This window comes from Seriola dumerili, unplaced genomic scaffold, assembly GCF_002260705.1.
Source record: "Seriola dumerili isolate Sdu_G_001 unplaced genomic scaffold, Sdu_1.0 BDQW01000301.1, whole genome shotgun sequence".
NCBI classification, from domain to species: domain Eukaryota; kingdom Metazoa; phylum Chordata; class Actinopteri; order Carangiformes; family Carangidae; genus Seriola; species Seriola dumerili.
The window spans coordinates 150,874-177,663 of NW_019174556.1; the positions used below are offsets into that span (position 1 = coordinate 150,874).

General features: G+C 43.1%; 1 protein-coding gene across 1 annotated transcript in view; it reads left to right on the forward strand.

Moving 5' to 3' along the window:
• LOC111231475 (protocadherin-7-like) overlaps positions 1–26,401 on the forward strand; it is a 38,904-nt gene extending 12,503 nt beyond the window's left edge. The window contains exons 4-5 of the mRNA XM_022758577.1: positions 22,452–22,653; positions 25,863–26,401. Coding sequence (XP_022614298.1) covers positions 22,452–22,653; positions 25,863–26,401 — 741 coding nt within the window. The remainder of the gene's footprint in view (positions 1–22,451; positions 22,654–25,862) is intronic.
• The last annotated feature ends 389 nt before the right edge of the window (positions 26,402–26,790 follow it).

Here is a 26,790-nt window from a genome sequence, read left to right on the forward strand (position 1 = left end):
AGATAGAGGTTAGCTGAAGGGGAAGAGAGAGTGAGAGAGAGAGAGAGAGAGCGAGAGAGAGAGAGAGGGGCAGGAGAGGAGGGCAATGACATAAAAAAAAAAGGCAGTGAGCCAATTGAGAGAAAGAGGAGAAACTTTGGGATCGAGGATGTGAGGAGAGTGTGTGTGATACCTCAGGAATCTGATTTAAAACAGTAAATATTCACTAAAAGAATGATCGAACAAATCGAGACAAGACATTTGGCTCTTGACAGTTTCTGATACTCAGCGCCACAGACACACTTTGGTCGGTACCAGAAAAGTATTGAGGTTCGATACCCGGCCTTCTAATGCTTGATGGAGAAAGTGTAAAGGAGAAGGTTTGAGTATGTGCTTCCAAGTAGGGAGAGGCAGGGAGAGAGCGAGCGAGAGAGTGGGAGAGAGAAAGAGAGAGAAAGGGCTGGTTTGGGTGGCAGCCAGAGAGAGAGAGAGAGAGTGGACTGCTGAGATGTGGGTCATCAGGATACCCGTTGGCATCAGGACACATTAATGATCACAGCAGTCACATGGCACTGCAGTCAATATGGGCAAAGTGGCCTCGTTCTCCCCTCTAACCACCACCACCACCACCCACACACACAGACACACACAGACACACACACACACACAGACACACACACACACACACACACACACACACACACACACACACACACACACACACATAACACACACGCTGCCACAAAACAGTTTTTGCTGTCTGCTATCCTCAGTCAACCACAACAAAGGTCGTAGTGGTTGTTTGAACTCGATATTACATTTCAGTTTTCATGGGTTTTTATTCTTTAGTAGTCTTTTTACTGCAGAGTGTACCTTATCTCGATGAGCGCTTTGCACTGTCCTTTGCTTCCTCTCCTTTTGGCTCTCACCCTTTGTTCCCCCTCTGTAGTATTCTTTACCATATGCACGGCCATAAATCTAAACACCCCACCACTGCTACCTTTGCCTCTTCCATGCGCCACACTGACCTCTGAGAATGAATGGACTCAGCGTTTTCACTAGTGTCACTTCTTCTTTTACCGTAGTGAGCACTTTCTCTCTCTGGACCCAGCGGGTGTGTGGGGGCGGGTGCGGTGCCACAAAGGCTGAATCGAACCAGACACACACCCACTTCCACACAGACACACACACACACACACACACACATAAACACACACATCCAAAGCCTAATCAATGCCCCGTTAACAAGGCCAAGACTGCAGTAGAAACAGGTGGGTTGACAGCGCAGTTTTTTGCGCATTGCACAGTTCTACAATGCCTGGTCAAGGTCAGTGCCGGGCTCGCGTGGGCCGACACTATGTTTTGACACAGCAAGGACGCGGTATGGAGATGAGTTTGTGGTGAATAGGACTCATCCGGCCGGTCTTGTTCATCTAATTGGACTGTATGGACAGGCGCAGGCGGAGAGATTAGGTCTACTGGATTATAAAATTGAAAAGCAGCTTTTCATTTCAACGAAATCCCTCGAGGATTAAATATGATGAGCGTCTGTCATAGACTCACACCGACCCCTCCGCGCATTTAGCCACGCCACATCATGAACGCATACGCACATACACCTCCTGTGATAACATGCGGCATGTATTAGGGTCATAGAGGTGAAGGCACTGTCAACCAGAAACAAACACAGACACACTCCCCTCCCTCTCTCTCTTTCTCCCTGTTAGACACACACACATACACACACACACACACACACACACACACACACACACACACACACACATGCGATCAGCCACATCACACACACACACACACACACACACACACACACAAAATGCAACCGACCCATGACCCCTGTCATGATGATACCACAATGCACTGATGTATTTATTAAAGCCGCAGCGAGTTCAGGCTGTGCAGCCGGCCATATGCTCATGGGGTGAGTAGGTGGGGAGGTGAGGGGGTGGGGTAAGTGAGAGGTGAGAAGGACGAGGTAACCAAAGCGGGGAGCACCCAGCGAGGCAGACTGAAAACTGATCCACTGACCTGGAGACAAAGAGCGAGCGGAGGGGACGGGGAGGAGGTGAGAGTCAGTGCGATGAAGAAAGAGAAGAGGGGATGAAGAAAGGTTCAAACATGACGGGAAAATGGACACAGATTTGTGTTTGTGTTATATGCTCGGCTCTGGAGGTGAAACACACACTTACCCTCTAAACACTGATTTTCTGCTTGACCAGGATCATATGGATACCTTACAAATATGCTCTGCTTAAAGGTGCTTTCACACTTGCAGCTCAGTTCCACTGGTCCAGACCAAAGAAAAACACTGAACCCTAGTGCATTTTCGTTCTTGTCGGTTTTGTGTGTAATTTAATGTTTCACAACTAAACCAATAATTGCAAACATTAAATCACTTTGATGGACTGTGGCTTTCTTCATCCCCACTGGTGACAAAGAGCTCTTGAAGTAACAGCTGGTTGTGAACATCATTAGTTAAGACTGCTACTAGACCTCATCTGTTTTACTGTAAATCAAGTTTTATGTTTTTTAAGATCTGGAAAAAGATTTGTGTTACTATGGTTACCCAATAATCTATGATAACTATGTAGAAAATAGATTATGTAACATTTGCTATGACACAGAAATCCTGTAAATTTATTCAGTTAAGCGTTTTAATTAATACCACTGCCACGTTATTTCACTAACAGAATCTGTAGTGAATGAGCCGCATTTTATGTTTGGTATTAGTTCACTTCAAAGCTGTGTTGAAGGAGACCAGTTGTTTGGTCGACACTAGACTTTGAATTATAGCATCATTCATACCAGTGTAAAAAAAATAACAAACTAAATGGGCAAATTCACTAGAGTAGGACCAAAAAAGAAAAAAAAAAAGTCTCAATGTCCACTTATCAGCTTTTTCAAGGAGCTTTCAGTTGCAGTCCTTTGTCATCCCATGACCTAAGACTTTGGTCATGTGATATCAGGTGTATGTGGAGGGGAAGATTTTAACTCCTTCACTTTATCACCAGATTTTGTTTTGAACTGCACCAATGATTGTAGACGTGGAAGCACCCTAACAACACCCTAACTCTATTTTCTTCTCACTTACGTGTGTAACTACCCTCACTGTGAACTGGGCTGTGAGCGCTGTCTAAGCTTGTTCTACTGATAGAAGTGTCGTGCCCGACTGCATCCAGTGTAGGAAGTGACGGAGGACTGCAGTTACTGTTCCTGTGCTGGCACGTTGCTATCAGTGCGCGACCAGCGTGGATTCGGTGGGATGAAGATGAGCTCTGAAAAGTGATGTGAATTAAGTGGTCATCCTTACCCCATGAAAACTGTTTCGTTTGAAGATCAGAATAATGATCAGTTGAAGGTAAAGGGAAGGGGAGGCAGTGTGGTAGTGAGGGTGATGGGAAGTTTTTAAAGTCATTAATTGAAAGTCAGTGAAACCTCCTCAACAAATTTATTAAATCAAGGGTGTGTGTGTGTGTGTGTGTGTTTCGATGTGTCTGAGCTCAGGACAGCGGGACAAAGACAGAAAAGACAATGCGAGGAGAGAATGAGAGGGAGTGAGATTGCGGGAGGCAGGGGGAGAGAAATTGTTGGTTTCCTCACTTGTCAAGGTCACCCAGAGCTGGGATGTGATTGGAAGTCCTCTGTCTGTCTTGGCTGTTTACCACACGAGATAATACAGACAGGCTGTTCAGCTGATAATGTTACTGTGTTAACAACTCCCCCCTTCAGCTTTTGTTTCAAGCTCTCTGTGAAATGGCAGGAATGTGGGAATGTCATTCCCACACAGACACGCACAGACAAGCTGAGGCAGGGACACACACTCACACACACTCGCACACAGCAGCCACTGTCAGACGTGTGATCTTAACACACACAGACGTGCCCACTGAAACACGCTCTTGTGTGTACATAATAGCACATAATTACACACCCTCCCAGATCCTTATGCATATACACTTTTCACCGCGAGCAGACGAACTCTGATAAGAATATGATGACACACGAGCGGAGAGGAAAGTTTTCCGGCTCTTACATCAGTCTCTTCTTCCACTCCCTCTGGATCGAATCACATGCACAAGCCCAGGCACACTCTGTCTCCTAGAATCACACATCCGCAGAGGCTTACAAACACACTCTCTCTTAACTCCCTGACACACACATACAAACACACACACACACACACACAAAGACCTACATAGCAAGCCCCTCGCTGAGATGCTTCCTTTTATTTGCTTCTTGAAGACTCTGCTCTGCATTGTACAGCCCTGCATTCGGCTCATCTGCCTTCCAGCATTACCTTAATGGCTGTCTGTGGGTTGAGCAATTTTACCCAATATTGCTAAACAAAAGCGGTCTCTCTCGCAATAGACAGGGATTCTAGACAGCTTAGTAGCCCTGTGACTGGTTTTATCCACCTACACAAAAGAATCTTCAGTGCATTAAGTGGTATTGAGTTGGGTTGAATTAAATTGACTTGAATGGATTTTGAATTGAACTGGACTGAGCCCAACTCAGCTCAATTGAATAATTCTGACTGTATGGAATCGAGTAGGACTGAGTCAAACTGAATCAAATTGAAGTGAGGCGAACTGAAGTGATTTAAATTTGTTTGCCTTGCCAGTGGATGTTGCAGCTGTCAGCTCAGTGGCAGCATGTGAGAGATTTTCATTATATGAGGTGGATTGACATCATACTAATAGCTTTATTCTGTCTAAGATGCGCTGAAAATATAGTTTTCAACTTGTCATCTTTGTTTTGTAACCTTGTGTAGTGAAGTTTGTCGCTGTAAACTCTGTTCGGAAAGTTTGTACATCAGGCCTGCGCTTTTCACCATTTATATTTCCATCCGTAAACTGTCTGGTGAGTTTGTGCGTTCGTTTCAAAGTGTTCAAAGCTTTACAGTCTGCGCCGTAAAAAAGTTGCGCAAAGGGTTCTCTATGCTTGAAGCGAACTAGGTTGTACAGTGTGTCGTCCAACCACATCTAAAAAGGCCAAATTATTTATTATTTCTCCTGTTTCCCTGAACTCTTTATGAATCCACGCAGTGCATCATAAAAATGGGTATAATTGCGCACACTTTTCAACAGTCTCTCTTCAAAAGCATTTATGATGTCGCACTGAGTTGTACACACAGAAAGTGATGGACGAATGACAGAATAGAGTTTCAGAGAAAAGTTCAAACCCTGTCTTACTTTATCACCTCCACCCACCTGGCCAATCAATGACCACTGTGGGCGTGATTGTTGTATTGTCTGTTACAAAAATTGTTAGAGGCAGTCATCACTCCCTGAATGCAACATTCGAGAGGCATATAATGTTAGATGATTCAAAAATTACTTTCTTTTAAACCACTTTGTTTTAAGCATGCTGAGGCTTTAATCCCATCAGTTACAGGTTTTATAGACATTATATATCATAGAGATTTAGATTTATATGTCTTGGGTTGAAGTGTTCTTAAATCAGGTCTTTTACCTGGTTGTGTGACATCATTAGTCAGACATCTGTCTGGGTGCGCATCGCTAACAACAGCTGTCTCGCTGTTACATGACTGGCAGACTTGAACATCCAATTGCACTGATTGTTCAGCTGTTAAATGTCCTCCCCCTCTCTCTTTATGGACCCTCTGTTTTCCAAACCTCACCGCCCAGTAAACCTGTCAGAAGTCTGTGAGCATGCAGGGAGACACCGTTGCATTGTTTTTTCATTTACCTCATAGCTTGTAAATTTAAGCTTGAAGTCATGAAAGTGAACGCACAAATCTGCAAGAGAGTATGGAGGCAGAAACTGAATGTTCAGAATTTAAAAATTAAGTCCCCAAAGCTTCATTTTCAGTCCACAGGTACAAACTTAAATGTACAAAGTTATAAAACAAGGATAACAAGAAGCACATCATTATGAATGATTGAATATTCCACAGACTAGTCGCCTGAACACAGTCCTTTGTATCTCATCCAATAAAGAAGTGTCTCTTTCCAACCCTCCCTCCCCAATATCTGTCATCTGTCTGCCTCCCCCTCCACACACACACACACACACACACACACACACACACACACACACACCCTCCTCCGTCTGTCTACCCTTTGATTGATCTCTCTGTTCTCCCAAAGTGGATTCATTTCTTTTTATCACTCTCCATCTGGATCCATCTTTTCAAAACGTGTTTTTTTTTTTTAATGGTCCCAAACTTTTTTTTTTTTTTTTTTTTTTTTTTTATTAATAACACTTAATAGTTTCTTTAAATTTTACAAATGGCTCTTAACAACCCTCTCCACGTACCCCTCCCCCTCTTCTTCTTCTGTTTTTAAACTGTAGTTAATGTCAGCTTTAATCTTTGATTTTCATTTTCCTGATTGGATAAAATTAAGCATGCTACCAAGGAACAAGCCTAAGGTGTGAATAACTGCACCGAGCAATATGGTTTATGCATTTTTGCCACTGGCGAATCAGAGCACATTTCTCGCCGGATATCAGCTTATTAGATCTTGCATGACTGCGAAAGACTGGCCCTGGTAGCGCTGTAGTCCAAAGCCAATGTTTTTGCCCCGGGCTAAGTGTAGCCATCTGTTTTAGAATTGTTGGTGGAAGATAGATAAATCGAAAGATCAAGATGGAGATAGAAGAGAAAGGGGGAGTAAAAACAGAAGAGAAGTGAGTGGAAGAGAAGAAAAGACATGCCTGGTCAGTACCCATGGCTGAGAACGAACAGGATGGTGGTAGGAGGGGTGGGGGTGGGTGGGGGGTGTTACAAGAGTCGGGTAGGGAGATGAAGAGAAATTAAGTGAGTGGGAGAAAAGGCAAGGCTTCAATGAGTGGTAGGGGGGAGATGTGAAACTACAAAATGAGTTCTTAGGTATGGCCTAGGGGTGGAAAGGAGCGAGTGTAGAGAAGGAGATGGAATGAAAAAGATAGAAATGAGGTATATGGGTCTAGGGTTAGAGGAAGACAGGAAAGGGGAGGAGAGGAGTGGAGGGGAGGGAGCCTCACTCTGCGAGCAAAGCCAGCTCAGACTCTTCGGGCTATTTTGGTGTGTGTGTGTGTGTGTGTGTGTGTGTGTGTGTGTGTGTACGTAAGAGAGAGAGAGAGAGAATGAGAGCTTTCTACCTGCCCTATCGACGAAGTTACATAAATGTGAGTGGGCAGGTCCTCTGCCTACAGCGATGCTCCATATTATACCACTGACCCGAGCCTTTCTCAATGTATGTGTGCGCGTACTTTACGTGTGAGTGTATATGTGTGTGTGTGTTTTGATCGTCCTTCCTGTCAGAAATAGACCAGAAAAGAAACACCCACCTATAGCAGCACACACACACACCCACACACACACACACACACACACACACAGAAAGAGACAGGTAGCTGAACTACAAGCACTAGCCGCTGGAGCCGCTGGAGAGAAATCCCCATGGTGCGTTCAAACAGAGGCATTAAAATAGTTTGACCTGTTTGACACCCACACGTACTCACGCAGACTACATAATCAGGCACTCACACCACACCACTTTCAACACTCTCCCGTAGACATTACAAATGAACAGTTTCAACTATTCATCCATTATAACAACATGGGTTTTTTTTTGTTTGTTTGTTTTACCCATCTACATACAGACACTTCCAAACCAAAACAAAACTGAACTTTGGTGAATTAAAACCACACTTCAAATCAATCAGCACTCCTCATATACAGCACAGTAATTGCATAACGTTACCGTTCTTAATGGGTCAACACAGCACAGGTGCAAGTGAGACATGCATTATTTAAGAGGCTCTGTTCTCCTGTTTCACAAATACACTGATATTATGAAGATAGCAACTAACAGCACTTGAGGAAAAAAAAAAAAAAAGGGGGGGGGGGGATGAAACCAACAAAACCAAAACAACACACTCTTATTGAGCATTACACAGATCCACAGACGCACACACAAACTTAAACACAAGCATATAAAAAATAAATAAAAATCTGCAACCAAAGTAATGCAAATCTATCTGCCAATTAGGGCCCCAAACAGGTTTCCATGGGGATGAAATGGCAACCTCTAATTGGCTGGATAAAAGAATACTCACATCTGAGCCGACAACTTGAGATGGCTTGGAAAATATACACATCATACGCGGGCACAAATACACACACACACACACACACACACACACACACACACACACACACACACACACACACACACACAAATACAGGTGTACACGGTGTAAGTGGGGATCACAGACAATTTATGCATGGTTGGGGGAGTCACACACAGTATCACCGGTAAGATGAGAAGCAAGGATAGAGTGTGTTGACACAGATACGGTGCATTGTCCAGCGCAGGCACACAAACACACACACACACACACACACACGCTCTTTGGCCGGTCAATCTCTTTTAAAAGCGTGAATAAAGCTTTGGTCGCGGTGTCGTGTTAACATGAAAGCTTTCATGGCTGTTAAAAAGAGCAGGCTTTGATTAGAATTTGATGTGTGAGAGTGTTTCTTAATGCCGGCCTTTGCTGACGACGGCCGCTTTTAAATCCAGCAGAGCCGTTGCAGGGAGCCTTCCGTCAAAAATATGTTGAATCAACGATTTCACCTCAACATGCTCTTCGTGATTCCCCCCCCCCTTTTTTTTTCTGAATTTTCTAAAAGGCAGAAGTCAAGCGCACTCACCATGCGTGGCCACTTTTTAAGTGGATCTCAACCACAAAGCAGCTGCAGCAGCAGTGTAGTTTTCAGGGTGATCAAACATTGAATCGAGAATTATTGACTAAACTGCTAATTGAATATCAAAGAATCCAGTGGTATTTTCTTGTGCATGTTGAGTTGCTGCTGGAAAATGGCTCTGCGTGACTTTTACAAAGCTGTGTTACTCTCACATGGCATGATCATTATGAATGGTTTAATAATTCATTCCCTACTCCCATATGGGGTTTTATGTAGAATCTAAGTCTGAGATGTAGATTGTTAGGGAAACCACTTTACAAACAGCACGACCTAACGTAGACATTGGCTTATGCACTTGCATCAGCAAAGTGCTTAATTCAAAGTTTGATCTTTTCAGTACACACAGTTAAGTTATGCAAATATTATATACATTAAACATCTTGTTGCTGTCCTATCAAAACTGGTTATCTTGGTGATGTTTCAGTTTTCAGATAAAGTGGAGGATTAATCAGTTGAAAATTCTCCTATTTCTAAGCTTTCAAGAGTTTTTGGATCATCTCATTAATACATTGTCTCAAAGCTTAAAACAAAGCTTTTTGTCTTGGTTAATGCCAAAATCAATGAGAAACTGAAGATCTTTGGGTTTTTAACCGTTGGTTGGATAAAACAAGCAATTTGTGGTTTTCAAATCATTAATCACTTAATCAAGAAAATAATCAGCATATAATTCAATAATGAAAGGAATCAGTATGTTGTTGTCCTGAAGAGGTTTTTGGCCCTGAAGACCTAACAACAAAGGAATCCCTACACACAAGCCCTACACAAGTCTCAATATGAATTCCCTCATAAGACTATTAACATGGTTACATTTATGTACGCTTCACATTCCTTAAATCCTCATATTCCCAAATGGCCCATTATAATCAGCTGAAGTTGACATATACATTTTAATACTGTAGAGCAAGAGTATAAATTTACACATTAGTAAGTAAAGTACACATAAGTAATTAGCGCAGTATATACCTGGGGTTTTAATATCCAATAAACATTATGTTTTCAGCTGCAGCTTAACTATTTTGCTGCAGTAGCTGTGGAATAATTTGCATTTTTAAACATTTTTTTTTAATGCCAGGAGTCGCATAATAATCAGGCTGACTCCTCAGCAAAGGCTCAGCTCTCTGAAACTCTGCTGGATATGGCTTCACTGAAGACTCTTATGCTGAACCATAATTTTCAAAGGGGGCTGGAAAAATGGAGCCAATGTACGTATATGCTTGAAGTGTGGTGTGAGGTTATCGATGGGAACGGGTTGGATTCTCCCCTGCTTTCTCATTAACTCTCCTCCTTCCTTCTCCTTTCGCTCAATGGCCCGACTCTGCACTTGGTCTCTCGTGTATCGAACAGCACACACACACATGCACGCACAGTCACACAAACTTACACACATTCACATGCAAGAAGTCTGTTTGCATACCAAAAGCATACTTCAGAGCTCAAAGAAAATGAAAGCCATATTAATTATACAGTCTGCGTTCGCGCACACACGCACATACAGACACACACCCTGTAAGAGAGAGAGAGAGAGAGAGAGCGAGGGAGCAGTTGTTTTATGTTTTTCCTCTGCGTCAAAAGAGACAGAGTGTGAGAATGATTGAGTCTCTCTACGTCAGGGAGAGAGGGAATGAGAAATAGCGCAGAGAGGGAGAAAGAGTGCACTGTCTTCCCTCTTTAATGTGTGTTCGTGTCTGCGTCTGTGTGCGTGCGTGCATGTCGTCTACCCAGTATAACGCCCCCTCTGTGTCCCCGAGCCACTCTCTGTCACTCACACACACTGAGACTATTGTCAAGACGTTGGGCGAGGCGCCCCAAGACATTTCTGTGGCACTGTGTCTGTCACGGGGGTGATAGGGCTGAGATGGGGTTCACTAACACACACACACACACACACACAAACACACACACACACACACACAAACACACACACACACACACACAGAATATATCCGATACTCATACACAGATATGCTGTATTACCATTTCAGGTCATATCTATATGCAGGTGGGTGAATTTATGCGGTCTTCTCCTAGAGTGCATGCATGAGTGTGTGTGTGTGTGTGTGTGTGTGTGTGTGTGTGTGTGTGTGTGTGTTTGTGTGTGTGTGTGTGCATTTTCAGCATAAATCTATAGTTAATATGTGCTTGTGTATGTGAGGCTGGGGCTATGTGGTGTACCCGTTTGTTTGTATCTGACAGCACATTAGGCAAAGCTATCTTTAACCTTGTAAAATGAGTGACACTGACTCTAAACTGACAGGATGGATTTCAGTTTGCCATGGCGCTCCGCGGTGTCAGCCTCTGTCAGCTCAGCCCATCCGCCCATTTCACAAAAGACAGGAGCGCCACAAATGCAAGAGAGGGAGAGAGGGGACGGAGAACAACAAGAAAATGAAGGATATATAGAGCGGGCTGGGTCAGATATGACAAATAAAATAGTTTGGAAAGTGGAAGAGAAAGGGCAATTTTGTTGGAGAAAAAGAAATAATGAAACATAGAAAGGGGAGAAAGTGTAGAGGATGCTGAGAAGGAGAAAATGCTGGGGAGAAAACAGAGGTGGAGGTGGTGGTGGTGGGGTGAGGGATGGTGGGGGGGGGGGGGGGGGGGGTGAAGGGATAGAGACCTTGCTCTTGTATCCGGATGTCTCTGAGGTCCTTTATTGACTCTGTCTATTGTTCACAGCAGCACTCCTAATCACTCTCAACAGGGAGGTTGTGTTTGTGTGTGTGTGTGCGCGTGTGTGCCTGTCTGCCAGCTTTGTGTGTAAGACTACGTATCTTTAGCCTCATCCTCACTTTTACTCTTTCATACACTAGCCCCCACAGTGAAGCTATTGTTCAGTCTCCTCTGGTCAGCCTTAATGGACAATAGCAGTGGGTGGGAAAAGCCTGTTCCTAACACGCATACTATTAGTGTAATGGTCCACACACAGACAGACACACAGACACACAGACACACACACACACACACACACACACACACACACACACACACACACACACACACACACACGTATACACGCAGAATGAGCAGTAAATGCCATCTAAATAGCAGGCATACATATGTATGGTCTCTCTTACTCACGAGCGCGTACAGAAGGCCGGTTGTACACCACCATCCTGTTTGCATCTGTCTTAACAATGAGTGCTGTCATGGATATTATAAGAGATGACTGTTTTAGGGACTAGCAGTGGAAAGCGATGCACATTAGCGCACACGCACACACACACAGACACACAGACACACACACACGAACACACCAACAATGGAGCTAATCTGAATCATGGGCATTTGTCCGGTAAGCCTCGCTTTACATCTCACACTATGAGCTTTTGATTCCGTTTTGTCTCTCCCCCTATAGACAGCCACGACTGCACAAAAGGATAAACATTTCAAAGGCCCGGCGCTGTGAATAGAGTGAGTGATTTTCAGTGTGTATCTGCAGGGTGGAGGACCCAGATGGAGACAGGGAGAAGGGAGAAAGTCAATGCCAGAGTGGACAGCTTGATAGTAAGAGAGCTGTGGTGGATGGCGATGCAGTAGACCTGCAGTGAAGCAGTCTCTCTTTCTGTCTCTCTCTCTCTACACAAATTGCACACACACACACACACACACATACACACACACATACCTGCAAACAAAAATACACACACCCACACACTTACATTAGCTAGTTAAGGCTATGATAATGAACACTGGCAGTTGTTCCCAGTAAGAGAAAGTGATTTACGACCAGCAAAGACTCAGCAAATTACATACATATACACTGTATGATGCAAAAGCTGATTATCAGGACAGGCGTGCTGGTATTGGCAGCGTGGCAGGCAGTTCCAGTGGTGGCCACAGGGGGGCCAGTATAGCAGACTGCAGCAGTGTGAAGAGGAACGGAGGGAGAGAGAGAGAGAGAGAGAGAAAGAGAGAGTGAGAGAGAGAGAGGGACCGCATAGTGCCGATCAGATGACCTCGCTGCTGCAGTTAATGTTCTCTGGTGTTCAGACACAAGGCTAAGGCTCTCCCTCATATCGCAGGGCTGCTGTACTACAAGCTATTGTAGTACATTGTAGCTGGAGTGTGTGGATGTGTATGACTGTGTATGCAGGAGGGTAAAGATGAGTGGAGTGGGGTGGGAGAAGGAGGGTGTGTGTGTGGGGGGAAAGAGGGAGCATGACACACAGAAGGTATATGTTACTAAAGCAGTGCTCAATTTTCTTTCTTTCTATCTTTCTTTCTTTCTTTCTCTCTCTCTCTCTCTTTGTCCTCTTCTCCCTCTTCTCTCTTTGTCCCACTGCCATGGCCTCCTCCTCTCATTTTCCCCCACCCCACTTTACTTTGCCCCCCTTCTCTACTGCCGCACTTGCCCCCCTTTCCCTCTACCTCATGCCCCCTTTCCCTCCCTCTGCTCTCTCCCTGTCTCTCCCTCGCTCCCTCTCTTCTTTCTCTCTGCAGTGCAGCACAGTGATTATCATTCCTCTCACAGAGTCAGGCCTGATAGTCAGATACTGCTGAGCACCCTTCTACATCACCTGCTTCTAGAGGGAGCAATGGAGAGAGAGACTGAGACAGAGGAAAGAGAGAAGGGAAGGGGTGGGGGAAAAAAGAGGGGGGGGGGTGTGTGACTGGTGGACTGCAGAATAAGAAGGATGAAGGAGGGAAGAGGAGAGGAAAGCAGAGGGAGAGGGGAAGTTAGAGTGAACGAAGGGTGAGAGGGAGCAGAGAAATATGGGAGGGAAAAAAAAAATAGGGGAGAGCAGAAGCATGTAGAAGGGAGGATTGCTCTTACTGCAGAGGTGGTCCCACTGCAACATACACGCTGCTTACTTATAAACGTGTGAGTTCATGTGTGTGTGTGTGTGTGTGTGTACACGTGCACACCTGCAAGTGTGAGCGTCAGAAAGCAGGTGTGCCTAATGTGTGGATTTACGGTATCTGCATGGAAGCTGAGTGAGTGTGAGTGTGTGTGTGTGTGTTGTGGTAACAAGGCGCCCAGGCTCATCAACATCTGCGAGTCAGACATCTGAAGAATCGCCGTTCATATTGCTTCATCCCTAAGCTGAGTTTCAACCTGCTCCAAACCATTTTTCTGCATTCTGCAAATACCACAAGAGCCCATCATCTCTGCGCTCTAAACAGCATTCTTTGTCTCTTCATTTCTACTTCAGACAGCCTGTGGTCGTGCTGAGCCTTTTGGTCTGTGCCTTTCTTGTTTTCTTTTTTTGTTTTTTTTTTAACATTTTACCCGCACTCCCTCCTGCTGATTAACGGTCCTTTCTTTCTTTCTTTCTTTCTTTCTTTTTTTCGTGCTTATTCACCCATTTAACAGTTGTTATATTCATCATTAGTTGCTGCTTATTCCCTCCTACTTTCCGTCTTGCCACTTGTCTTTACCTGTCTTGCTTGACCTAATGGCTGAATTGTGTAAACAGGACATCTGTTCCTTTCAGCATAGCCTCAGGAAACCGCATTCCAACACTGCACACGTCACTCCATTACAGCACAAGGTCCTGGATACAGCTTTAGATCAGTTCTATATTTAAATAACTAGTGTAAATATGTCATCGTCAAATGAATTGTTAACACATCTGTCCTGTTCACACAGCCCCTGTGAGATGCTTTCTGTCAGCATATTTTCACTGTTTCTCCTCCTCGCTGCCTTTGATGCATAACTTAACAGTCGACGGCAAAAGGTTTCAAAAGATTTTTCTAGCAAATGTGTCAGAGATTTTTTTTGGGGGGCAAATTTGACCTAAGAACGGAGAAATTTGACCAGCGGAGTCAATCACTTTCTCAAAGTTACTTTAGTTTTGTTCACTGGCGTCATTGGCGTGGTGATAAATCACAGAAGTGATAGAAAAAAAGTGTTGAAGTGTGGTGCCAAAAAATAAATAAATAAAAGAAATACAGATGAACTTAGCTGTTTGAGTAGATGAGATAAAACACCCAATATATTCATGTGACTTCTCTCTACCAAATTTCACAGTTTCACACATTGCCTGTAAAAAAAAAAAAAAAAATTCCCTTAAAATTATCATTCAAAGCATCTGGAATGGATATGAGAATATAAATGGCGACACAGTTGAAATGGCAAGGAAAAAGCAGACACTAAATCACATGCGAGACACGAAACATGACATCAGAAGAGCCACATCAACTTTGGATGTGTGAATTAGACAATAGTGCGATTAGACAATAGTGTGAATTGATCCGTGTAGTTAGCGTCTCCACACGAAGCGTCTTTTATGTGGCAGTTTAATCACACAAAATGACGGCATTCCTGCTCAATGCAAAAAAAACCTGTCAATACAAACTTTTACTTTACTTTTCAATAATGTTTGAAGTCTAATAAACTCACAGTTATTTGCATTCACTCACTCATTCCAGCACCGACTCCACTCTCAAAGTTTGAGCACATACATCCATCCGCTGGCTGCATTAGCACAACATGATTTCTAAACAGAGGCAAAACAAGAGAGCAGAGGCAAAGGTCATTCTGACTGATCAGCATTCCAGATATGAAGTGCGGTCTATGCCCATGCGGTGTCAACAGAGGCGTGTTAGTTTTCATTGTGTGTTGTGGTAACATAGTGTAATATCAGCTCATTTATTTTTAGGGAGTAAATGAGCTATCATATTATGAGGAACAGGATGAGGTGGCATAATTTGATCATATAAATAGTGACATGAGACTGTTATATTGATATCGCATTGAGTATCTGATATCTGCTTGTCCAGTATGGTAGAGATGTTTTCCTAAGAGATATGTCAAAACACCCTGTAAATACTTCCTTATTCAATTATGTTTTTTTGTAAACTAATTATTCCATGAAAACACATATTATATTTTAATGGCAGAGCTATTCTAACCCACTAGAGCTGCTAAGCCACTTAAAGAATTCCATAAATCTGGCCTTTAATTGAGACTTTCAGTATCCCATGAGGGTCACACAATCCCATTTCTGCCATGAAAATAATCACATTTAAAAAATATTGATGCTTGGCATCAAATATCATGTGTCCACATGCTGAAATCATCAGTCAAGGACAACTGGCAGGGAAATTAATACGCAAAGCTACACCCCTCAGTCAACGTTAGGAAAATTTCAGGCGTCTGGAGGGAGAGATTGCAAATAGGATGTCAGGTGTCCGTTTGATTGACATTTGGCTCACAAAACTGTCCGACTTCTGCCCGTTTCAACACAAAAACAAACTTAACCATCGGAAAGAAAAAAAAAATCCTCTCTACCTCCAGTTTCTTTTTCTTTTTTAGCACAGAAACAAATGCGGGCATGCGACAACGTGCAGGAAGGTGGGAGTGGGATGTTGGGAAAGAAAGGTGAAAACATAATCTATCGCTTGTGAGGCTGGCCAACGTGCTATCAGACTAGCTAAAGGCATTGTAACTGATGAACATTTGTGAAATATTAGGAAAATATTAGCCCTCGTTCTCAGTCATTAAAACATATAAATTCCTTCTGCCACAGTCTGTTACATTTTTAATAAACAAAACCAAGCAGGCAAGAAAAAACACGTCTTTTATGTAATTAAAACCTAAGAGCTGTTTAGCCCAAATGTAATTATTGAACAGCCTCTGTCAATTAATTTAGCTACTTCCAGTCTGTCAAATATAAATCCAATAGCAAAAAGCTATCATACACTGTCAGTGGATATTGATCTTCAATCTTTTTGGTATCAGTCTTAAATAAGCCATATCAGTCAAACTGCAATTATATTTTGGTGCAGAAAATGAGTTTATTTGTTCCGTCTTTAGTATCCACAATCATTACAGTAATGTGATGCAGTGTATCTAAAGTAGGATGTGCATCAGCTCTATACATTGTGGTCAGTTATGGATTATGCATGACATCCTGACTTTCTTTGCGTGCAACGTGACTTGGAGTTTATTGAATGGATGAACAAATGTGCGGCCACAGTGGGAATCTGACCTCCAATCTGAGCGTTGTTATGAACACAATACTTATATGTATGAAAGAGAAAGTAAACAATATAATGTATATATAACAAGCTGATAAATAATAAAATCAGCCATTACATGGTGGCTCTCCCCCTGTACCTAGATGATGTCAAACATAAATGAGAATCAGCATAGAGCCAAAGGGAAATGTGGCTCTAGTCCTACAACCATATTTGTAGTTTTGGTTTATGCATAAGCCGCATCCTGTCAATTCATTATGCAGACCAGAGTGTAGCAGGGCATAGACTAACACACTCACATACTAATGTGCTCTCACACACACACACACACACACACACACACACACACGCACACAGTCAGATGTGGAGATGTTGCATGTACACACACAAACACACATGTGTTGAATATGCAGACACATGTAGGGAGAAGAGAGGGAGACTGTTAATTAACTAGAGCTCGTTAATTCTCTTTGAACCGACAGCAAGGAGGTTTACACACTAATTACCTTGATGACTAAGCCAACCTGTGCACGAGCACACACACATGCACATCCTCACACTACGAGCATGCACGCACACGCACACACACACACATACACACACACACACACACACACGTATTCTCACAGGCTGACATAACACATCTTGCAGGCTTTGAAAGTCTCACACTCACACACCGCCATAAAACACAAACATAAAGGTGTGAAGTCTCACTCGTAAGTATAAGCATATGCGCACACACACACACACACACACACACACACACACACACACACACACACACACACACACACACGTGCGTGCACTGCACCATGAGCTTGCCCTGAAATGAAAGCTATATTAGGAACATTTTTTTTTTTTTTTTTATAGTTTCTTCATAGCTGCAAGATTCAGATAGTTAAGTTTAGTCTGAGTTCAGACCCATCATTCCTCTGTTTGATTCACACTGATCTGCCAGAAATAACTTCACAATAACTTCCATACTGTATCAGGAAACTCGCACGCTTTTAAAGCGCAGATGCATTACACGAACGTAAATACACAAACACACGCGCATACACACACTCGAGCACACTCGCCATGCCGTGCAGACGAGTGAAGCTCCCATGTCAGTATTGAACCGTAATGGCCCGTGTCAGATTAAGAGGAAGGTTTTTTATGTCCTCCGTCAAACTCAATTAATATCCCATCAGGCATGAATTCTTAGGACACACTGGACCTAAGCCAATTCATCTGTTTGTGTGTGTCTGTTCACATGTATGGATGTGTGTGGAAATTCAGTAGATATTTGGCATATTTAGTAATCAGTCTTCATTGCTACTGCTCAGCCAAATAATAGAAAGCATGCACAAATACACGCATGTATACGCTTACACGCAAACAGGCCTTTGTGCTTTGTTCAGGATAGAAAACATCAAGGAGTATGGAGATTTACTTTTTTAGAGAAAGGTAGGAAAATAAAAACAGATATATTTAACGTATGAGCAAAGAAGAAAGAGATGCAAAAAGCTTAAAAAAAAAGACTGACTGAAAAATGTTAGAATGATTGGGGAGGAGCAGGAGTAGAAATGAAGGAGTGTAAAGCCAAATTTGGAAAGAAGTGAGACAACAATGATAAGAAGCAAGAGCGACAAGGCCGGCTGTGTAGAGTGTACAATAAGTAGAATTTATTGACTAAAAGATGCCAAAATATGGGATTTGGCAAAGGAATAGAAGAGAGGTTTGTCAATGAGCGAAAGACTTTGAAATAGAGAAGACGGAGGATGAGAGAAAAAAGAAGGAAAAGGGGTTAGGGAGTGTAGAGAAGTTATGGGTCAATAAAGCCTGCTGTGGGAAAGAGGAGCGGGACTCATAACGAGGTCAAGGACACATCATCGATCGCCACATCATAAAGCTGACTGGCAGAGAAGAGAAGAAGGGATGGAAGAGAGGGGGGGTGGGGCTGGGGAGCAAGAGGGAAAACAGAGAATAGAGGGAGATCTACAGCTGTGAAAAGCGGAGTTGACTGCGGGATCGGCCGAAGGAAGCAAGGATCACAACAGACGAGAGAAATAGAAAATAAAATAATCAGGATGAGGGAATGAAAGGGGGCAGCTCTGGCCAGAAAGAGGGTTAGAGGGAAATTGAATTAGATGGAATCATGGCTGAACAGATGAATTTTGTAATAGAACACACACAGAGAGCAACCAGCACCCGCCCTCTAATAGTAGCAACTCACTTTTTGTCTGTCAATCAAGTCCCGGCCTATGGCGCAGACTGGATTTCTACATTCATAAAGTAATCCTTGCTCCAGTTTGTGTAATAGACCTAAGCATCTGAAGGGTGGAAACAGATTACTGGATGGATTGACATTGAATTTTATACAGACATTCATGGTCCCCAGAGGATGAAGTCTGCTGAAATATCTTGACAACTGATGAATGGATTGCCATGAAATTTGGTGCACACATTCATGTCCCCCTTAGGATAAATTGGTGATCCCCTAACTTTTCATCTAGCGCCATCAATAGATCAACATCTGGCCAATACTTTGGTTCATGATCAAATACCTGCGAAAGGAATGATCTCCCCAACGTCAGCTGGACTTTAGCGGTTAGTCCTAATTAGCAAATGTCAGCATGCTAACATGCTACGCTAAGACATGGAACATGATAAACATTATGTCTGCTTAGCATCACCATGTTATCATTGTCTTTGTGAGCATGTTAACATGCTGATGTTAGCATTTAGCTTAAAGCATAGACTCACAGAGCTGCTCACATGGCTAAGACTTGTTTAATCACTATTGTGAAGGTATTTCCAGGACCCTCTTATGCTTTTCTAACTATATGGATACAAAAAAAAAGATATTGCATTTGTGCACAACCAAGTATGTTTCTCAGGCTTTTACAGTTTTTTACAAGTTGAGTATCATTTCATGCTATGATCTGTGCTTGAATTAGGAAAAATGTGTGAATGAGGAAACGGGTTTAAATTATTTTCTACTGTGCAAATGATTGAATGTTTTTTCTTACAAAAAGTTAAAAACCTTCTGAAATACCTTCCGATCAGTGCTGTTAAGAAACCTTCCTGGTTTTCAAAAAGATTGTTGGGTATCTATATATCAGAAAGTCAGACGTGTAGCCCTGTGACTCGAATGTAATGGTAATAAATGAAAGGCACAAAGTGGAGCTAACAATAATCTCATCTCCTCAGTAATCTCATTTTCTTCCTGTTTTATGTTGTTTCAATAAACAAAAGATTTGAGAGGAAATATGTGTAGAGAAATGATTTCCCTTGTCTTGTGATCAGAAATTATTAGTATTTTTACATCATTTATATCATGAAATAATTATCCAGTGATCATGAAAAAGCATTGTGCCGTGGTGATGCATTGTTATTATCATTCTATGATCCTGAGAAAACAATTTTGACAGCCTGTTAAGTCAAGGATTTATTTGTGGTGTCAACATCACTGATCTCAAAAAACAAACTTATTATGGTGAGATCACACAATTAACTTTGTTTTTCATCATGGGAAGACAAAAAAGATCCTTACCGATGCCCTCTGTGGTTTTCTGTACTCTGCCTCTTATACTCTATCACCCACTTTTCCCTCTCTGTGCCATTGCCCCTAGACTGAACAAGTGGAAAAGAGGTTGGACTGCTTCATCTAGCTAATGCTCTAAAAATACATTGCTCTCTCTGTGGAGAGTTAAGATGAAGCCACTGAGATTCCAAGAACTGCTGCTTTTCCATTAGACTGTAATATGTCTTCCTCTTCCTCAGTCTTGCTTGTGCTCACCATCCCTGCTGTCTTGAGTTACTTTCTCTCATCCCTCTTTCATCTTAACGTTGTTAAGAAATGGCAGAAGAAACAAATGCTCTGTTAATTTCCCCCTTCTGCTTAATTAATTTTGCTCTGTTCCCCTCTCCTCTTGTCTTGCATGTTCATTAGGTGAAATGTTCAAAATGTTCCTTTTTCTTTTAGGTAGTTAGAAAAAAAAAAAGAAAAAAAAAAAGAATTTGTGCAGTTTTGGCTTTTATCCCAGCCGTCCATCAGTTTCCCTCCAGATTATCCTGAGGCGACGTTCCGAGCTGAAGTTTTTCCACCCTAATCTGCCCCATCCCTCTGTTCACTCACTTCCTTTCTATACGCCGCATGTTTCAAAGCAGATCTAAATTGAAAGGGGTGTAATTTTGCGAGTAGATAAATGAGTATGAGGGGAGATAGGAGGGGTGTTGTATAGAAATGGGCTTCCTGGTGCAGAGTGATCCCTCCAGGCCAGACGCAATCATTTAACTCACTGTGATATTCTCTCAGCGTGGACTTATTAAAGTCTTTCCCTGTCTCCAAAGTGAAAACTTGTCCGCTAAGTACACCGGGGTGATTTGTGTGTTAAAATCGCGGCAGGTGTGATGCTCAGTTTGAGTGAATGATGTGATTCGTTACTGAATCACCACCACTTTCACTGCAGGATTGGGAGATTTGTCACTGGTGGTTGATGGCCTGTTGGTTTGTGTTCACAGTTAAGGCTGCAGCCTACTTTTGAAACCATCATGGTTTCATTCAAGCTTTCACAAGTGGAAGGCATATTTCTTTTTATTCAGATGCAAATTAACCTCCACTTGGTAACTGGTAGTCTTCCTTGGGCCAATTTAAAATAGTAATAGAAAAAACAAACAGTAAATTTCAAATTGCACGTATCATGCAGACGTAGCAATAGAACAGGAAAAGACAGAATAAACATAAACATCAGAAAATAAGTTCAATTATTTTTGCAAGCTGAAGGGAAAACAATAACAAATTATACACTGAAAACAAACAAAAAAATCAATCTAAAAATCAATAAAACTGAAAGGATGAGGCTGTTGATATTCTATATTTTTGGTAGTGTCAACAAATCCAGCAAAAATACCAAAACAAAACAATGCATTCATCCATCTCTCCAGTTTCCAACTTCCTGACTGTATTTGTGGCAGTCAGCCCAAAGCCCATTTGATCTTTCTGAAGATGCAAGTCTTTAAAAAGTGTCACAAATATACAGTTTTGTTTTGTTTTTTGTTTTCATAAGTGAAATAATTTCCTTAAACAGCAGGGCACTGTAGTCTTTAGCAAACATAACTTAAACAGGAGTAAATTGTGTTTTAGTTGGGGACTATTTTCAGCTGTGGATTCTCACACATTTTGTGAACTAATGAGGATTTATCCTGTATGCACAGCAGGATGCTGTAGGTGGGAGTAAGTTAAAATAAACTACAGTTCCAATGTAATTAGTTATGAAGGAAGATGTCACAATGGAGATGTATGCTGTAGAGAAAGAAGCTACATGAAGCTTTGGATACACAGACGAGACTTTTAATAAGATAAGTGCATTGCTGGTTTTAGTTTTTGCCATGGGATTTGTTGACATTAAGAAAAATATAGAACAGGACCAGACTTATCATTTAAAATCCTCCACTTGTTTTAAGCACCAAGTAAGTGTTTTTAAGAGGGGACTCTATATTACTTAGCTACTGCTACTACTGGGCACCATTCCAGATGAAAAATAAGTGTCTTCAGGCAGGCCAGAGGTTTGTAAACATCAGCCATATCCAGCAGCATTAATCTAAACTGGGATTAAAAACCAACCGAAAACTTTGAAAGACAGCAGTGATTGGTTGATGACTATTACCCTGCATTGTAGACGCTAAGCCCATAATCAAGACGAACATGATCAGATAATCTCAATATGTCTTTGCAGACCACTGCCCACCACCTAATCCCCAGATTTAGAATCTCAGATTAGGAATCCTGGATGATTAATCCCATATTGTGTGTGTGTGTTTCCTGCAGGGAACCCTTCGCCGGGTGACCTTCTCGGTAGTCAGCCAGCCCCAGGACGCCGGTTGCTATGACAGTGGCATGGAGGACTCAGAGACACCGAGCAGCAAGAGTTCATCAGGGCCACGGCTGGGAGCCCTGCCGCTGCCCGAAGAAGGCTATGAGCGAACCACACCGGAGGGCAGTGTGGGCGAGGAGGAGCATGTGGAGAATGGTCAGAGCAACCGTGCACGCACACACACACACACACACGCACACGCACGCACTCTCTCACACAACCACACACCCACACACACACACACACGCATGCACTCTCTCTCACACAACCACACACCCATACACACACACACACACACACAGTACAGTAAGCAGCCAATACAATTCATTGGACGCATTTTAGAATTGCGGTCAAGAGGCTTCAAAATTAATTTGCTTAAATATTTTGTCTCTCAAGGCTATATGTGCTGTATTCTGTGAAAAGCTTAGACATGATTTGATTGTACACACACTCTAAAATGCGCGCACACACACATGCACACACACACACATTTTCATTGAAACCTTGACTTGCTGTCAAGGTCTCAGGAGTCTTTTCTCATTTGATGAGAAAGTGTTTTATAGAATGAAGCAACTGTCCTGTGTTTATTTGCACCTGCTGCACATGTGTTATGTGAAAAGCTTTTCAGAAAAGCTAATGCTTGGTAGCAGCCAGTGTCACAGCTGGTAGTAGGACCTCAGGCAGGGAGGACCCGAGTGAAGCCACACAGGAAGGCTGGTGCAATGAAGGAACTTTAATATAGTACGTGACGAGGACCATTCACAGGGCAAGAAACTTTGGGCAGACAGCCTGGTGGCAGAAGAGACGAAGAGCAGGGCACCTAGGAGGGACAGCCTGCTCGTTGGAGAGCCAATGAGCAGCAAACCTTGGGTGGGTGACCCAGGGGCTGAAGAGCCGGAGAGCTGAGGCCGCTGGCAAAGGTGGGTGCCCTCTGGAAAAAGAGCTGGGCACCTACTTTCATACTGGAGTCCAGAGTAGGTAGCCAGCAACAGGGGAGCCAGACAGGCCAACAGACAAAGCTGAGAACCAGAGGCAATGGAGACTGGCAACTGGAGCATCAGGCAGTCAGCGTGATAATCTGGCGGGAGGTCCTCAGCTGGGAATACAGCCTCAGGAGCAGGTGGTGCATCAGGAACAGGCTGGTCATTGACAGACACATCGTTGGCAGAGACAATAGCAGTGGAAGTGCGCTGGTCGGCGGCGGCTGAGATGACGGCATTTTAGCCAGCTAAAACAATGGCCTCAGGAGCAGGCTGGTCATCAGCAGAAACCCCTTACAGACTCAGGAATGGGCAAAACATTGGCTGGGATGGCTGACTCAGGCTGGAGGCTGGCAGGCCGGAGCCAGCTGACTGGGCGGCAGGCTGGAGGTTAGCAGGGTAGCTGGCTGGAGAACTGGCTGCTGGCAAGCAGGCCAGGAGATAGCCGCAGGAGAAACAGACTGGGAAGCAGGTCTCTAGGAGGCATGCAGCATGGCTGTGCAGGTGATAAACAGGACATGGATCAGGGCTGAAGACAAACCTCCACCTGTAGAAGGCTTTCTCTTGCGTGAATTCAGCCTGCTTGCAAAAGGTAACCAGTGACTCAGGACATCTGGCTCTTCATTAAGAAATTATACACTTAAAAGTTCTCCCAGGTAAATGGCAGGCCAAGTAGGAACTAGTCTGCTGGGTCCACATTAGGCGAGACTATACTGTCATAGCTGGTGGTAGGACCACTGACAGGACCCAAGCACAGACACTCAACCAAGGCTGGTGCAATGAAGGAATTTTAATAGAGTAAGTGATGAGGACCAGGCTTACAGACAGACAGATGGACAAGAAGGGAGGCAGGTACAGACAACAGGTAACTACATACAGGAAGCAGACTGGGAATAAACCGACTGGGCTAAGTGTAGGTAGGCAAGGAAGTTCCAGGGATTGGCAATGGAAAACAGGTGAGCAGGTGGATCTGAAAACAGGAAGGAAGTTCAAGGACATCTGGTGGACAGGTGGAGTATGACAGGAAGCCAATAAACAGGGCTGAGACAGGACTCTTGACAGGCTCATCTGTGGCCTTGCCATCAGTCAGCAGCCCAGATCTTCTCTTTCACTAAGGAAATTGTGTTTTAGCTTTTTCTACTGGGTATTTGTCAAGGATGGAGAGAAGCGAAAAAATAAATTTGACCTTCTTTTTTTCCTCGTTCCTTGTGTCGTCATGCCAGAGCTGGAAAAACAGTGGCCACACATCAAGGTCACTATGACCTTGGTAACTGGCTGCATTTCTGGGGCTGTAAATGTGCTTCCAGTTAAATGCTGCCTTTTCACCGACATGTGAAATCTTGAGGATTTTGTGGAGTTTAATAAGTTTTCGTCACGGTCAGATGGAGAGAGGAATTGAACAGAGGATTCATTGTGTTGGTTGTAATTAGGCTGTATGATTATGTGCTTGTTTGGTTTCACATGAATTTACTGCTGCTGTTGCTGTACGTAGCCACCAGAACTGGAATTGGTTTTCAGAATACAGCAAAAAATATAACATTTCTTGTGTTTAATTCATGTTACACAGAATTTACTGAATCAAACAGTAAATTAAATGTATTGTTCTAAGTTGCTCTTTGGATGTGGAGGAAATATGTTATTTTACCTTTAACTGTCTGTAACATGACACCAGCACAGTTACAAGTCACTTCATCTATCATCATTATAATTCCTGTCTCTATTTAACATGATGTCAGTATTGATTCCTATATGACTGGTTTACATAGATAATAACCATAACCTTTGACACTTGACTCTGTAGGACACCAGCATTCAATGACCTCACTAACCTCATGACTCATTGGATATAATAAGGCTGATATGTAACTTACTCTTTTCCTTGCATGTGAACAAATTTAGATATGTCACTCAAATTGCTTGTAATCATCTTCTCTTTGGCCTCATTAGTTGTTTGGTCTGACCTCACCTTTCACCTTTCATGTAATGCTGAGCACTGCTAGGATATTTTCTGAAAAATTCATTTGTAGTCAGCGATTTTCATTTTGCTTTAGCAGCATTTTCCTTGCCTTTCTTGCTTCCTTTAAATTCTATCCCCTCCCCACCTTTGTCCCCAGGGTTTTTTTTGTTTTGGTTTTCTTTTTCACACATTTGTCTTTGTCATCTCTTCCTCTCCCAATGTTCACCTCATCTCTCCTGTTGTATTTTATCCATCTGTTCACTCTTTTCAATTAATTGTCTCTTCTTGAATTGACCTAGTTCGTACCATGTAACTGCGTCATCACCACTTGTGATACCCCTCTCTTTATCCTGTATGGTTCTCTACTTAAAACTACTAAATTAAGTTTTTTTTTTTTTTTAACACTTTTGTCTTTTTCTTGTATCCAGATGCCAGACAGCTGCCAGATGTAGCTCTGACAGGAAAGTGTACTAGGGAATGTGATGAATTTGGCCACTCTGACACTTGTTGGATGCCCGTCCGCCCTTCACCACGCCAGCGTCAGCGGCACGGTAGCGACCCCCCACGGCTCTCCACCTTTGCCCCGGGAGATAATAACAACAATCTCCGTGGTAACGACCATGAGAGTGACAGCGAGAGTGCCGGCAGCGCAGGGAGCTCAGAACCCGGGGTGGTTGTTGGCGGAGAAGGTCAAAGGTTACCCTTAGCCAATGGGGATCCTCTTGGCACCCTGGGTAGTGGAGACCGCAACAGGAACATGGGCGATCACAACCGTAACCTTCTGAACCGCAAGATGACTTCGGCATCCTACGACACATTCAGTAGCGCAGGCTTCGGGAGGCGCCAGCAAGAGGAGGAAGGAGGAGAAGGCCAGAACCCACCTGAGGTCATACCACTGACGCGGACAGGAGGGGACTACAAGACCACGTCCTGTCTCACGCTGTCACGCCGCGAGGTCTACCTGTGACAGCCTTGCAACGGAGCAATCATCACACAACTCCCTTTTCTGAAAAAGAGGGAGGGTTAAGACTTTACCTGCCAGTCATCAGTTTGGAGGGCCTTGTGAGAATATGAAAATGTCAGGGAAGATGTTTCCAAAAGCTGTGTATCAAATTGGAACTTTTGGATTCTAACTAATATTTATAGGCACTTAAACTTGAGCAATGTTGGATCAACTCCTCGCAGAGCTCTGACCACAAGTACTTTCTAAAAAAAAGTGTTTTTTTTTTTTTTAACTACCAGAGAAAGTTGCCTACAGGCAAAAATCCTATTATGTCCTTGTGGAGGAGGACAACTTCATCTCCTCTTCTTTTTACCTGAATCCAATGCATGCCTGACCCTCTGCCACAGAGGGAT